Here is a 17,223-nt window from a genome sequence, read left to right as displayed (position 1 = left end):
ATCGATCCAGGGAACATTCACAAATATGGATGTCATAATGTAAATACCACAAAGTCTTTGTGGCGAATACAAGTGAAAGTAGCAATTAAAAAATCTTTACCTTTTTACATGTGTGTTTGTGTGACAGTATATGGGTTTGTTGGACAAACATGTATGACTATCCCTGTGCTGATATGTCAATTGTAAATTTAGACTGACACTCTGAAAACTTTATTGGGATGGCCCTAATCCTCATTAAGATTACCCTAGAGACACCCTCTACGGTGCATTAAAAATGGCAAGTTAGGTCTCAAAAGAGATAATTTCCTAATGTATGTTACAGGGATCTAGGAAAAACCAAGAAACAACACATTATTAGTGAATCTGACCAAAAATAAAACAAAAAAACAAATTAAATCAACTTTAAAAAAAGAGCGTTAAGAATATTACTAAGAAGTATTTTACAATCACTGCTTGCATCACATATTCAGCAAACTTAAAATTGTGAAAAAAAAATAAAAAATTTTTATTAGCTTTTTAAGCAAATATACACTACAGATTAAGCAAACATATGCTGTTAAGATGTTATTGTTAGCAAGTAATCGAACAGATATATGGGGTTATTTTTAACGTTCTTTATCTTACCATAAATGCAGATCCAATGTTAAACCACGCAAACAATCATGCAAATTTAAAATAAACACAGTCAGTGTTATTACAACGTTTTCTTCTGTGTAATTTCTTTCAGTATATTGTTAATTACGAAATGTATAATATTAGAATTAGGAAGATAAATGATGATGCTGTAAATAGTAAAAATTATGATAATATCAATAACACACTCTATGTAATTAAATCAGAAAATTGTTGGGTCTGCCTGTAAGCCTTTTGTCTTTAATTAGAAGGGAAGAACTAATGATAAAAGAAAGGTACTAAACTGGGACCATAGTAACTAGGATTGCAGAAAAGTGAAGTGGTCTTTAATTGAAGGGAAACCTGAAAAATAAACATTCAATGCCTTTACTGAACAGTATATATACAAAAATTATAATCTGATAATAAAAATAATAATCGTTGCTGGTCGAAATAGGCAGCTGAAACTTAGCAAGTAAGCTAAATTTATTATTGGTTTACAAGAAAGAAAGTGTTTTATATAAATGTTATGAAACTAGATGATTAATATATATAATTTACTGTATTGATAAACCTTTTTATTGGCTTGATACTTGGGGATTGGATTCAACACTAGTCAGTAAGTGCAAGCTCAGTGGTCTAGCGGTTATGACACCACGCTAGCTCAAGTTATCTTAAGGCTGTGGGTTCGATTCCTACCCAAAGCACTGGCAATTTTTTTTTTTTTTGCACAAATTTGGGATTCAGTACAATAACATGTCAGGTAGGGAAAACATCACTCCTATTTATTTATTGTTTTATTGTATATTTCAGTTTATGAATTTTAAAAAATTATTCTGAGTAAAGGTAACTAATTAAAATAAAACAATAATTATTAACTTTCTTGTTCTTTATAGCATTTGTCTCAGAGAACATTAACTGTCTAAATTCTTTCTGCTACATAATAAAACAAAAATGTTTATTTCATGATTATGGTCTTAAACAGGATCATTTTTCAAAACAGACTGTTACATCATGTCAAAAATTGTATCCTGTATATGTTTTAAATAAATAAATAAAAATTAATAAATACAATAAAAAAAAAATTCCAAAGAAGACTAACCTCAGCTGTCAGCGCCACTCGTTCGTCTCTATTCTCTGCCTTCAAGGACTCAACAGCCTGTTCCAGCTGTCGTACATGCGATGTCAATTGTGGTTCGTTGTGCCGAAGCTCTTGAACCTCGTTCTGAGCCATCTGAAGAGCTTGTTCACTTGAGCTGAGCTCCTTCATCGTGGCTTCATACTTGACCTTCATATTTTGAAGGTCTTTTTCCAGCTGATTTAATTTGATATCTTTTTCTGCACTCTAAGACAAATGGTTCAAGTTCAAGTTCAATTTATTGTCATATACAAAGTAAATGAAATTTGCTTTCCAAGGTTCACAATAAAAACAATGACATACTAAAATACAATACAAAGATACGATATAAAATAAGTTAACCTATGCGTAAAATGACATAAAACATTATAAATATAAAAACCGATAAACATTGCAATATTAATATCAATTAGTAAAGAATAAATACCTATGGTAATGATGTTATTTCATGTCTCCTTTAGCATTCTCTAATAATTTTCCAAATAATAAATACAATAAATTTTATATAGATATAGGTACGATCATTGTGTACATATAACAGTCCATTTTTGGACATTAGAATAAACCACAAGATTTCATTTTCTACCTTCTCCTCTTGGTTGTGATATTTCTACTTATCTTGGTATATTTAAATTATTGATCATTATTCAGTATGGAATACAGTGCAATGCTGATTAAAATTTATCAGGCAACTAGACCCTGTGTGCCAACTGGGGTGTCTATAATGTCAAAAAAGGCAAAACCTTTAAAAATGATCTATATGTTTATGTTTAAAACCAATCAATTTGAGTTATTAATATAATTTACTTTTGATGTCAGTTCCTGCAGTGATCCCTGGCTCTGCTTTGCCTTCCTTTCAGTTTTATCAATCTGCAAATAGTTAGAAAATATCTTGATTATTTATGAATTCAAAAGCTAACCTTTTTTTAAAAATAATAATAACTTTATTCTTTATTCACAGTAAAACTTGACTTCACAGAAATTAGAAAGTTGTTTTTCAGCAAGGCTGTGTTTTTAAACTAATAAAATTCTTTAACCTAAATCTAAATATACACAATAAAACTTAGCTTAACATCTTAGAACTATATACTTGCAAATCACAATAAAAGTAAAACTATAGGTATCGGTCTTTGGTAATGATCACAAAACAACATGAACAGAAACATGTTACATCAAAACATATGTTATTTTTATAATTATTATTATTCTTATTGTGTATTTGTAAAAGTAAGGATATGTATTAGATAAAATCAGATATGACCTGCTGTTTCTCAACCAATGGTTAATGCATTTTTACTGATGCTGAGATCAAAGGTGAGCGAGAACTAAACTCTTTATCAGTTTCGTCTTTATAATGCCATGCTCACCTCTTGTTGCATCTTATCATTATGTTCCTGAAGATTTAAAACTTCTTTACGCAACTTCTGAATAGTCTCGTCCCGTCTGGACAGCTGGGCGGAAAATAAAAATACAAAGGATGAATGATTATATAAGTTAAGAACAGGGTCACAAAGAAACAAGACCTGAACAATCAATGATAAAACAGGCCTATAACAATGTCCTCCTGTATTTATAGTTTAATGGAAGACACAATATATGTACCATGTTTGTGCTAAATTCTTATAATTCTAATTTTTCAATCAGAACAGTGAACAAAACCTTTCATATGCAAACGAAAAATTAATCAATTTATAGGAAAACTCTGGACATTTAGTACTTCGAAGACTAATTAATTATGGACAATACACTAGTTTTTGTGTACACAGTGCACTTCATCAGGAGATCAATTTATAGGTAGATTGGATTTTTGAATTACCTCCATTTTTAGGATCTGATGGTGATCTTGTGAAGACATCTGGCTGTCAGTTAGTCTACTCTGTAAATGTCCAATCTAATGATTAAAAAAAAGAGAACTAAAGAATGAGGATGTACATATGGTGATTAGCATGAATATATGGGACAGATGGTTCTATTATTTTCTAGGGGTGTTGTAGTGAAGATAAAATAATCAAGTTTTCTCAGGTAAGTGTTAACAAAAATAACTCAAAACACTGTACCAAACAAATTCAGGAGAACTGTAACATAATAAAATATAAAATTAAAGATAGTAGAAATAAAATATCACACATAACTTTGAATATGGCAAATATCATTATAGTCACAATGGGTTCATAAAATATTGCTCTACTTAAACTAATTAAATAAGGCCAAAAAAAAAAAATTATTGTGTTGGCTACACCCAACCAACCCAAATTTTACGAAATTAAGGGTTGGTATTTTATTTATTTATTTATTATTTGACAACAAAGAATATTTTTTTTTATGAGCAAATAAGGCTGGAATAGCCTTAGCGAGGTTAGGGGGCCATGGCTAACCTATTTTGCTGGATGGTACGCGATGCGAATCCAAAATTGTTGTATTATTTGTGTATTTTCTACTTTTTAGGCTTAAAAACATATTTGGTTGTTAAAAAAAAATAAATAAATAAAAAATTTTTCCTACCGACCTACCCAACACAATTTTTTTTTTTGGCCTAATGATCCTCTGGTATGAACATTGCAGCCAATTAATGGGATAGCTGCCTGGATATTTACATTTTAACATGTATAACTGGATGAATGCAAGCTTATTAACGTCATCATTTGAGCATGTAGCCTGGGAACTTGCTTTAACTGTAATGTATCATCACAGACCATCAACACCGACAACAATACAATTGATTATTAGATGCAATACTTTCTCATTATGGGAAATTATAAAATGCATTTAAATGATTTGTGCATCTAGTTGCTAGGTAACACTCCTCATACATATTACCTACCTATCAATGTTTTTAGACCACTCAAAAATGAATTGAAAAATTATAAAAATATTATGTGTAGGAGAAAACATCTTGAATAGCCTGTAAAAAATGACAGTTAAAAAGAATCTAGGTTGCAATTGAGTGACATGGATTAGTCCTGCTGAATTCGGTAAAAAACAATCATCCTGAAATTATTTGTATGATAGGCTGGCTGTTAGACTGTGGATAGCCTCTATTTGATGGTATAGTGACAACTATTGTCACAGACAGATGAACAGATTTTTAAAACTTGTGAGAAAAAACATTTAACATCTAAGCTTTGGGAATCATAAATATTTCAATATGGACAATTTTTGCTAATTCTGATTTTTAGTCTTACAATTGTTTTTGTGAAGTTCTTTTGAGAGATTTATTTCTTACAAATTTGTATAAAAACTATTAAAAATACTTTAAATATAAATAGTATAAAAATATATTATATAAATAATTCCATAATTCACCTCTTCAATAGCCCTTCTTCTCTGGTCTTGCGACTGTTTCAATTCTGTCTCCAATGTTTTGATCCTTCGTTCTAAATGTGTAATCTGCAAGCAAAAACATACATAATTTCTGCTGTTATATTCCGTAGCATACATAAGCTCTAATTATAAAACGATATGCTTTTGAAAAGATTTTAGGCCACAGTAATTTGGATAAATATATACGAGTATGACAAAACCTTTATCCCTGGGGACTCCTAAATAGGTAATTACAACAGTGAGTATTAGCATGGCAGTCACTAATAATAATGGCAATGAGATTACATTTGAAAATTGGCAATGAGGATGAAGATAGTAGTTATGATAACTACTGATTAAAATTGTAAAGATGATGAGGTTGTTGATACTGAAAAAAAAATATTACTGATGATGATGATGATGATGATGAAGAGGATGAGTTAAAGATGATGATGATGATGATGATGAAGATGGTGATGATGATTACAATGAAGAGGATGAAGACATTAATGATCGTGTAGATGATAGTTTGATTATGATGATATTATGGAAACCAATGATGATGATTTTGATGATACTATTGCTGACAATGTTGATGAATGCAACAATGAAGATGTAGAGAAATTTTTTTGGTTATACTACAGGCCTGGGCTTAATTCCATAGATCACTAGCAACCATACTAATCCAATTCATTTTGGCAGGTGACAAAAGCTGGGTTAAAATCCATGATGAAGGTATCAAATTATATAATCAAATTTTTGAGTGCCCAATAATATTTATATTTGGTCTAATACCAATGATTATGATAATAGTTGTGATTTTGATCATGATGATAACAATGATTAATGGAGGAACAGACTTACATCAGATGTACTTCTGTTTGCAGTGGTTCTTGAAATTTCCAACTGAGATTCATATTCTTTCACTTGACCATCTAACACAATTATCTAAATTACACAAGAATGAAACATACAGCATCATTTGTTGTTTAAATGATTTTTAGAATTTCAGCTTAAAGTACAATATTAAATGCAAAATAATTTCATTTCAATTATCCCCATTTCCTAGGAATTTCAAGGGTGAATCAACAATCAAAATTATATGCCATCCACCTCTCCCCAACCACTAATGGACACCACCACCGATTCTAAAGAGTGAAAGCAGTGGCAGATCCAAGAAAAGGGGGCTCGAGACATCCTCCCCACCAAATTTTTCAAAATTATTTTTTTTTAAATGGAGAAAAGAGGAAAATTTTAACCTAATTATGTCTGAGAGTGCCATTTCTAGTGGTGTCATAATGATAAATTTTCTTACTAGGTGGTCTAGACTCTACATTGGTAAAGTCCCTCCCTGGGCCCCCTCTATTTCAAATTCCTAGATCTGTCACTGAAAAGCTTATATGAATGGATTAATATCTAGTCCTAGATGATAAATAACTGGACACATGTGAAAAAGACTAATTGGTAATTAACAAAATATAAAGACTAGGCTATTAAAAATATGCTAGTGACACTAATTAGTAACATATGTGTCAAGCAAAACATACCTTATCAACACCTTGCTGCTGTGACTCCTTGAGTATCTGAATGGTCTCTACTTGATTAGCACACTTCAAAGAAAAAGAGATTACCAGATGTATTAGCCAATCAGATGCTTCCATCTATACTAAAATCAGTCCACTCAAAGTTGAGAGGAATAATATGCATTAGCCAATGAGATGCTCTGATCTATACTCAATCATTGTACTCATGTGATGAGGAATAGCATGCATTAGCCAATCAGATGCTTTCATCTACACTCAAATCAGTCCACTCAGAGGTGAGAGCAATCATGCATTAGTCAATCAGCTGGCTTGTAATTAGATCACTCACTCAGGGACAATTAAATTGCCATGGCAACATAATGCATTTACTCTACATAGTGAAACAAAATATGTCACTTCACTTATATAAATATAGATTATTATTATTATTACATCATGTTTTCATATTGTAACCTACATATGTCTATTAACACCAACTACATAATTCTCAATTTGGAATGATCCATTCTATTGCAAAATTGCTTTTTGGTAGTAAATGGAAAATTTTGTAGTAATAATGGCTTGTTCCATACTACTAGAACCTGTAAGTGCTAAAAAGTTTGTAAATTAGAATAAACTGAATTCCACTTAATTTGCAAACTTCAGCATGTTCCTAAATTACGTACATTATATCTTTAAAGAATGTTTATATTTTAAAGCCCCATTCCCGGCAAAATTTCACTAAAAACTGACTTTTTTTAGAAAATATGCATTTACATTACTCCAATTATTATAAATCATGGAAAAATATTGGCATAAATTTTAGTTTTACGCAAAAGAATAAAAAAATTGAGAAATACAGACTATTTCTCATAAAATATTACCATTTTCTCGACGAATTCATCGTTACTAGGCAAATTCAGAGGTTGTAGATCGCATCCACTGGAATAAAGCAAAATCAGCCAGTAATCAGCTTTACAAGGACCCATTGTACATATAATTCTTACCTTAGAGCTTACGATTTCCATTTCCGTTTGCAGCCTATTAACAAGCCCTTGTAACTTATCTAGGTTTGCATCTCGGCTAGCAACCTAATTGAAATGGTAATGTAATGAAATGGATTTCTTGCAATTAATTTCTAAGCCATGACAGCAATTATGAATGATATTCATTCCTTGAAATGCATTATTCAAATGTAAACATTTTGTTTAGATTTCAAGAAACACAAGGCCTTGTAGTGGAGTTCAACAGCTTCGGTAGTGGAGTTGAATAACTTGATGGTTAAGATGCCTGCCTTCCAATCCCAGAGTCCTGGGTTCAATTCCTGTCAGTGTTGCAGGATTTTTTTTTCACAACCAAAACAACTCCACTCCCTAAATTTCATATTGAGATTTAGTTTGTGTAAAGCATCGTGTGTGTATGGTTGTCTTGTGAAAGGGACTGTCACCTGCAAGTAGGGCAGGGATATGATCATTATTGACAAACCTTTGCGCATGTGTGTGCGCCACTCAATAAATAAATAAAACAAAATAAGCATACTCTTAGATGGCAGTACTGTAGTCAGGCCTTGATAAATATTTTTATTAATTATCCATGTTTTAGGATTTAGCTTATTAAGTTGGGTAATGATTACACTCCTCTTGAAACTAAGAGAGGTTGTACAGTATTCCAATAGGAAACATGCCTCAGGTACAAGAATATATGACCAATTAGTGGGCACAAAGAAATAAATGGCATTGGTGTGCAAAATAAAAATGGGCACGGTTTGTTATGCAATAGCAGACGGACTTGGTGTACACAGCAAAATGGAGCATATTAAGTAGCATTGACGTGCAGACTAAAATTGGGCATGGTAAGTGATATAATAAAATAATAGTCTTTATCTGCAGAATGAAGTTGGGCGGTTAGATGCATATTAGTAAATGTACCCAATTTGCAGATTAGAAATGGACAAAAGTTCATTAACATGTGGACTAGCTTCACAAAGTAAAAGTTGACATATGACATTCTAATTGACAGACTTGTTTATTAAGACGTCATTGCTAAAATTATATGATATTCTAGTAGTCTAAATAAAAGCTCTATCGACAGTATGAAACACTGTTGTCTGCCCATGTATGGTCATGATGTGCCTATATATGGTCATGATGTGCCTACAATATAGTCATGATGTGCCTATATATGGTCATGATGTGCCTATATATGGTCATGATGTGATGTCATCTGACCATATTTATGCATGTCACATGTATTTGTCAAATAGAATTTGATAGTTTGGACAGGGCTTAACAAACATCTGTCCAATGGACTCTCGAACTACTCACCTCAGATTGTACATCACGCAGTTGTTGCTCGCATTTCATCAGCTCCGTTCTCAATTTCATGATGATGATATCCTTACTTGTGCCATCGACCATACGTATTTGCTCACGGTCATGAATGGTGGACAGGGTTGATTTGGTTGACCCCAGTACAAAATCCTTCTGTACGATCTAGTGAAAAATTTAAGTTCTTACTTAACATCACTTATTTACCCTTTAAACCTTAACCTTTAACAATATCATCTACTGTATTTTGTTTGATCTATGATTGTTTTAATAATTCTCCTATAATCTTTGCACAGACCCATTGACCATCAATCAGCCAATTTCAGAATTTTTGTAGTAGAGTATGTAAATAAGCAAGAACTTGCTCTGACCTGGTATCTTATTGGAACTTGAAAAATTATTTAAACTTGCAATAGAGGGATTCGACGATGTTTGTTTATAGACTTAACTTAGGTATACATGAAAAACATTACAGTGCGATAGTATAGGAAAAGATAATGTTATGGTTGCGAAAACAACCACCCCCTGTTAAGGTGAGAAATAAACGGATAGGAAAGGATAAACGATTGTTCAAAATAGTGTTATTTATTTATCCTAGCTTTGAAATTTAAGTGATCCTTCTTCATAAACCTTAGCTAGCCCTAAAATCGCACCGCAGTTCTCAGGTCGAAGATTATCATGCATAACTAACCATGCCGTAGATGTTCAAGTTTAATTTCAATCAATTTGGTATAGTTTACTAGGAATTATGATGATCTTTACTTAAATTAACAAGGGACGGCTGCAATAACAATGTCCATGTAAAACATTGCTGTGTCAGTTGATTGTTTATGTTACCAGATTTTTTCACAGACAGCATATATCATTACTATCAATCTGTATTTTTTTTTTCATATTACCTTGTTTTTAACTGTAAGTTAAAAATGACATAAAATAACACATTTACCTCCGTGGCTGATGACCTCTGATCATTCTGTGATGTCTTAAGCTCTGCCTGAAGTTCGTCTATCATCTTGTCCCGATGTGATAGCTGGGATTTTAACTCGGTGATGTGATCCTGCAGGATGTCGTCTGATTGTCGGACCTCTTTTCCCTCAGGACCGAGCACCTGATCTGGCGTCAGAATCCGGAAGTCCAGTCCTCCCATCTAAACAAAACAACCATGTGCTTTTTGTCACATATAACGAAAAAATGTGAACACGAATATGACTTTATTTCATTAGATTTTTTGCGAATTCCTGGCAAAAATAATTTGCCAAATTCGATTTTGATTCCGATTTGGCGAGCGGCGGCTTACGTAGATTTGGCCAAATTGTGTCCTAGATTCAACTCAACTGCGAGAACTCAACATTCTCGCATGCGCAGGTGACTTTATGCGACATCGTTATGTTCTACGTCCTACCGTCATCGTGCAATCGAAAGCTCCCTAATTGTATAAACCTCAGAACATGAATCAAAGGTCAATAATGAACCAGCCCCTCCTCCCCCACCTGCACAAAATCATGCAATATTAAAATAAAAACATTTCCATAGCTATGGGAAGTGCTTTTTTAAAATTTAATTATAACAATTATCTATGGAACAGAAAAAACAATAACATTTTCTTTGGTATATATGTGTACACATTTCTATCTTAAAAAGCATATAAGCTTACTTCCCATCTGCCTGTTGCACGTGCATTAGCAATTATGCCAACCAGTATATTGATATCATGGTTCAGGTCATTATTCTCGCAGCGTGAATTCTCTTCCTCTTCTGATAAACGCTCAAAACGATGCTCCAGGTCCTAAAAATAAGAAATGTTTACATAATCAATGTTAAAATGAATATTTTTATGAAGTTAAAAAATGGACTGTTCAATTTAAGAATATGAAAAAAAAAAGTCAGGTCTACCTTTCTTCTAAATGGAACATCCTACTTTTTTCAATTAAAACATAATATTTTAACAACAAATGTGTTAGTGGAACAAAATAAATGTAACAAAAATATATGGAAATTACATTTCATTAAGAATGATGCAAATCAAAAATAGATTACTGTATTTGTCGATTAAATGATGTAAATACCCAAAATCATGTGATATTTATCCACCAATCACATGGCAAAGATCCATTGCACTTACATGTTTCATAAAAAATCAATTACTGTTAATGCTGAGTAGTTAATTCATAGAATCCTCTGCTTGGAGAAGTAATTGCTGCCTTTACAATAAACTTATTATTATTATTAAACTCAATTAAATGTATCCTTGAAAATCCTCTCAAATTTTCTCTTCTCATCAATGAGTGGATTTCATTACAGTGAGAGGCCTATTAGCAATTTTTCTTAAGGGCCAACTCCAAAGAGTATATGGAATTAAGGATATTCAATTCAGCATACATTGTTTGGTGTCAACTCTGTGTATTGTATAGAGTAGAGCCTTTAATACCTAGTCTAAATGATCAGATGTTGTTTCACATCCGTTGGAAGCCGGACAATTCTTCCACTTTGACAAAGTCTGATCAAACATTGTGAAGCCCAGTCCAAACTATCAAAAAAAAAAACATGTGACATGCCTAAATATAGTCATGATGACATCACATCATGACTATATATCAAACAAAATTTGATATTCTGGACAGGGCCTTAAGTCTGACAGATATCTGATAAAAAATGTCAGGTTGCTCATTTTTTTAAATGTTTTTTTTAGTTGTTTATATTTTCCTTTGTATTTTATCATATTTTTGTGTAAAAATGTTGTATGGACATGATGTGTCTTGTGATGTTTTTACAGTAAGTAAATGTCATGCAATTAAGTCATTAAGTCTTATTTGACTATTTTAAACTGTGTAAAAATTACAAAATCCAGCCATGTTTGTCATTTGCAAAAAAGTTACAATAAATATTCATTCTTGTATATCAGCAATATTAACATATACATACATTTTTTTTTTCTTCAATTTTTCCTTTGTTGCTTCCAAAATTGTAAAATAATTTATGCCTTAGTGTACATCACAAAATTATTGCAAATCACAGCAATAAATCATAAGAAAGCAAATTAGAAATTAACTTATTTGTTTATTCGATCTCCAGTCTGTATTATTGTTTGTTTATAACAACAGAAATTGTATTTAATTCTGTAATGGTTATGCTGTATTGTTAAAGGTTACACTTGCATTGTCAAATTTTTTAATTTACCTTCATATATTGTGCTGTACTCTACATTTATGATGCATGGAGTAAAATTTCATGGATTGTATTGTGGATATATATATATTTTTTGACTTATAAAGAATATTTTATTTACAAACAATAAAGAATTGCTTGCAATTTATATTTCTTCATAAAAATATTTCCACAAATGACCTTTTGCATACAATTGGCCTGGTTGAAAATAACAAATGCTCACTTTGTTAAAAGGAACAGGAAACAGTGGAAATTTTGATGTGGGCTTGCAAAAAGGCTTCTAAATTGAGGAGTGGCTTTTTAATATAAATATGCAAATTTCTTTGTATGATTTTGCTTTTGGTTAAGAGATACATTTATAATTTTAAAATTAAAGAAACTATTCTTCTTAGTTTTATGGGTTTTTAAAAAATGGATATATTCTACAGAAACAACTGAGAAAAAATATTGTTAAGAATAACAATAAGTATCACATTCATGCTAACAAATGGGAACCTTTACTGAGATTGAAAGTATAATTGATTGAGTGCTTTCATTTATTTTTTGTTACATTTTTTTCTATTATTTCTGTAATGTGTTTTTGCAAAAGAAAATAAAACATTTTAAGAAAGACAAAAAAAAGGAAAATGAATAGCTTACTTCTAAAGCTTGCTGTAAGTTTCCCTTTTGTATAATATGACCTCTCATTTGCTGTTCAAGGTTTGTCGACCTACTGATGTATTCCTATACGTCATATCAAAACCAAATGTATCAACATTTAATGTCACAAAGTTAATGAGATCATATTGATTTTTCACTTTCATTTTAAAAGAATGTGTTCATAGCACTGTTATTTTCATTCCTGGAATACATTATAGTAATTAGAAGAAAAAAATCTATATTTCATTATGTTTTTATTTGGCTTGGACAGTGTCAAACATTATATTTTCATTATTGTTGTTGTTATAAATATGACACTGTTATTAAGTATATTATTACAACATTGAATACATCATTATATAATATTGACATTAAAATTATCATTTTAGGACTGGAATTTTATATTCCATATACATTAATAATATTTCTATTATTGTCATCATCCAAACTTAATGGGATAATATTTATTCTTACTTTTATTTATAAAATATTGTGAATTAATCAAACATTCATTATTATTTCATACTTAAGTTAAGTATTGATAATAATTGGCACTTTTTAAAATTTTTGTGATATAGCTATATTGATGTCCTTCATATATTCATGAAATAAGAATATGTAATAGTCCTTACAAAACATAAATGTTACATATCTGCTGATGACCCAAATTGGCAGGGCTGTAGTATAAGTAAATGGAGGGCTATTTGGTGAAGCGTAAACCATTATTTATCACTACCTTTCTTTCCATTTTATAAGGTAACATTATTATAGTACTGTATATCTCTTAATAAAGTGAACTGCTAACCTTGACTGTACTAGATGTTCGATGCAACTTAGACTCCAATAAAGCCACTCGATCGTTAGCCTCTTTCTCCAGATCTTCCACAGTTTTTACTAACATTTCATTCTGTTCGCTGAGATCGTTCACATACGACTGTAAAATCCGCACTTTCTTCTACAAAGCAGAAGAATACTACAATACTTACAAATATTATCACAATCTTAAAAACTTTAAACATGATTTTCTAACAGCTTTTAATGAGTTTTATTTTATTCAGAAAAAAAGTAATGCATTCTCTGGGAGATGGAATGCGCACCGTCGAGTTTCGGCATTGGTCACGTATCGTCAGGAAATCCTGGCAATGGCGTGAACGGTGTCGGGCGCGGTGGTGTGTATTTCATTTCTTGGGATGCGTATTATAATTTCTATTCGTTATTAGTTAAGTAAAAATTCAAAATACTGATAAAATATTAATTAGACAGTGTATTAGTTAAGTAAGAAACATCTATAACAAGACTAATGTACATATGTTATTATTACTCTTATATTGTTGCACATCTCTTTAGTGATTGGGCCTCTGTTACAAAAGAGAAACAATAAAGTTATTATTATTATTATTATTATTATTATTATGTTCTATGTATATTTATAGCATCTGACTTTTTCATTATTCTGTTATTTACAACTAAATTTCCTACTAAGAATACTAGCCAGTATATGTCTATTCTTTCATAAAGCATTACATGATGATTATAAAGCGTACACTTCAAAACCAACATAATATATAGTAGGAATCAGATGGATACGAAGCATAAATTTATGGAGAAACATCACCTTTTGAGAATCATCTCTACTTGCGCTCGCATCATCTAGTTTTCGAAGACGTTCAACATAGAGGGAGTGAAAGTCCTTGAAGACATTCTGCAAAGTTCCTTGACCTCCTGGGCCTGCCATAGCTGACAATTTGTCGCTTTATACTCTACAGTTTTACTGTCCGTGCATTTTCTTTTAACAAGTTTTTTATTACTAAAGAAAAAAAAAATAATAGGTTGAAAGTAATGTACTACTAGCCCTATATCAAGAAGTCCATTGCATTTGACATTTGCACGTATGGTAGCCACCTAGGTCTAGCCAAAAGAATAATAATGGCAATAATGGCAAATCGACAATAAAATTCATGAACCAGGAAATAGTACTGTAAAGTAGTTTAATTGCGCATTTAATACATTTAAAACTAGCTCAAATCTGCACGGAAAATCACATGGAAAATAGGTTTGCAGAATCGTAAATATCGGTGTATAATACAGTAGTACAATGGTTATTACGAGATAGGTCAAGGCCTTTTTTGAAAATCTACACAGCTCTTTTTTTCCATTGATTTCAGAGGTCAAAAACATTTTTCATTTTTTTTTTATCATATAGTGGTGTAGAATACTCTTTAAAAACATTTTTATAGAAAAAAATTAATGTGATACGACTTTCTGTTAAGGAGTTATGAATTTTTGAATAACATGAGGTCTAGAGTTTAGCCTGACAGCTTATCTTATTTTGGTTGGTTACGCACCACTGACTTGGGTTATGCAGCTGTCAGTTGTATGACACACTATAAGAACCCCCGGGAAAGTTGCATCATGTTTGGGTCATTTACCATGATATTTTGAAGCAGGGTATCATCAAAAAACAATTTTGGTCAGTCACACTGTGAAAAATAGATCCGTCAAATTACAAAATGACGATGTACTGTAAACAAATAATGCCCTCAAGCGGCCGATGTATAAAATGATGTCATTTTTTTTACTAATTAGCATGATCAAAATGACATTACAATACAAATAACCACATCTAGGGAATCTTTACTTTACTTATAATATGTATATTTGGTTGTGAAAAAATAGCTGATAATAAAATCAAGAGATATTCTTGTAGGAATCAATATGCAAATCAAGGGCACATGGCACCCAATAGGCCTACATTCGTTTGTGCATGGACGGTTCAGATCTAGCTGGGAAAAGAATGCAGCAACTGTATGGTGGCTTGAGGATGATCATTTTTGAAGTCAAAATTTTGATTTCATTTTTACAAACTACAGCCCGTCTAAACACAATTAAATAAATAAAGCGTTTTCTCTGTTTAAGTGCTTATTTGATATATAGAGAGACATGTCCTACAATAAAAACATCATGAGGCATAGATAGATGTAGCCCAGAGGGAGAGAGAGAGGATCGTAGAACGCAGGTCCTACTTAAAACACGCTTACAGGCGCAAAATACTGTTCAAGACAACGTGATCAGGGTATTTCATATATGTACAGTCAAAGTCAGTCACTTTCAGAGATGGTCCGTCACAAAATAATTTCCTTGTGCGTCAATTTCACACAATAGTCAGTCACATTTTTCAGGTGGTACTTTCACCTGATTTCCTCGACCTTGCTTACTATTGTCTATTCTATGTTGTGAGCAGAGTTTGAATGAAATTTTAAAAAATAAAATAAAATTTTTAACGAAGGAGAGCGTCATGGCATGCATACGTACGATGCACATTCGACAAGTGATGCACCCTTCACTAACTTGTCTACCGATTCATGAAAAAGGCGTATTCTGAGCTTCTTTTTCCAAGCGATTTTCTACGCAAATTTGAGCTTGTTTTTGAGGTATATGCAAAATATTTACAGCATGGGCCCGCGGTAGGCCAAGGTGAGGCCTACTAACTAGGCCTTATTATTTTACAGTCTGGGAACCACCAGGTCCTTGCTTTCATCATATATTAGGCCTATGGCCTAGGCCTTATAGCTTATAACTTTAGTTTTAATTTTTTAAAAAGTTTTTTTAATTTTAATGTACATCCTCGGCTAAGTCCCCGCCATTTACCGCTGTACACATCCGAAACCGTGGCTACTATAGCATGTAAAATTCCCAGGCCTCCTGAGGCCTGTTACATCTATTCTATGGTAGCTAGATACAAAACCGATCGAGGGCGCTATAGATCGGCAATACAAACATCGCGATAGAAAAAAGTGCCCCGACGGAGATAGGATCCAATATATTAATTGGGTATTTCGCGGAAGTATGCAACAATTTGACCGAATTACTTCCAGATAACACTCTAGAAATGATTTCTGGACTAAGTTATTGGCTTTTTAAGGGCGCGAATCGATTTAGTAGAAGTTTTTTTAGTACAACCAATGTTTTGTCGATTTTCAATAATAAAAGGAAACCTTCGCTAGTTTTTTGGTTAACATGTTTGTTTTCTTCAGTTTTTAAACTATAAAGATAAGTAAGTTTTAAATAATACTGTATTTGTGAGCATATTAATTGAAATAGATGGCATAAAATTCTATTGTCTTATTACGTACAGCTCTATAAGTTGATAAAAATTATTAAATCTAATATAAATATATATACTAAAATACTAAATTATAATCGTTAGTAATTGTCAAGTATTATTTTAACATGGCCTAAAATGCTATATAATTATACTGTAAGGGACACACTTCTTGAATAATAAAAACAATAGGAATTAACTCCAGCAAAAAACATATTTAAAATAGCAATATCTCCGCTAATATTGGTCCAATTTACATAATTTTTTTTTTAAATGCTTCATTCTGTTATATTTGGGACATTTCAATTTTTTTTATTTCTAGCTATCTATGGGTAAATTTTAGGTGCGTCCTGGCACTACGTACGGGGACACAACTATGTGTACATCCCCGTCTCAGTCCCGGCTAGTAGTAATTAA

The 17,223-nt window shown here is 31.8% G+C and overlaps 1 protein-coding gene across 1 annotated transcript in view; it reads right to left on the bottom strand.

Moving 5' to 3' along the window:
- The window catches only part of LOC117119049 (putative leucine-rich repeat-containing protein DDB_G0290503), a 40,252-nt gene that overhangs the window by 22,420 nt on the left and 609 nt on the right, over positions 1–17,223 (bottom strand). The window contains exons 2-15 of the mRNA XM_033263859.1: positions 14,320–14,511; positions 13,510–13,659; positions 12,705–12,788; positions 10,555–10,686; positions 9,847–10,047; positions 8,898–9,065; positions 7,581–7,664; positions 6,598–6,660; positions 5,915–5,998; positions 5,054–5,137; positions 3,567–3,641; positions 3,118–3,201; positions 2,558–2,620; positions 1,715–1,957 (exon numbers count right to left, since the gene is read on the bottom strand). Of these exons, the coding sequence (XP_033119750.1) occupies positions 1,715–1,957; positions 2,558–2,620; positions 3,118–3,201; positions 3,567–3,641; positions 5,054–5,137; positions 5,915–5,998; positions 6,598–6,660; positions 7,581–7,664; positions 8,898–9,065; positions 9,847–10,047; positions 10,555–10,686; positions 12,705–12,788; positions 13,510–13,659; positions 14,320–14,439 (1,635 nt within the window). The 5' untranslated portion in view covers positions 14,440–14,511. The remainder of the gene's footprint in view (positions 1–1,714; positions 1,958–2,557; positions 2,621–3,117; positions 3,202–3,566; positions 3,642–5,053; positions 5,138–5,914; positions 5,999–6,597; positions 6,661–7,580; positions 7,665–8,897; positions 9,066–9,846; positions 10,048–10,554; positions 10,687–12,704; positions 12,789–13,509; positions 13,660–14,319; positions 14,512–17,223) is intronic.

Source organism: Anneissia japonica, unplaced genomic scaffold (genome assembly GCF_011630105.1).
Source record: "Anneissia japonica isolate Jap-2015-1 unplaced genomic scaffold, ASM1163010v1 scaffold1826_len1998817_cov189, whole genome shotgun sequence".
NCBI lineage: Eukaryota > Metazoa > Echinodermata > Crinoidea > Comatulida > Comatulidae > Anneissia > Anneissia japonica.
Note: the sequence above shows the minus strand (reverse complement) of the source record. Positions and strands in the feature narration are given on the sequence as shown.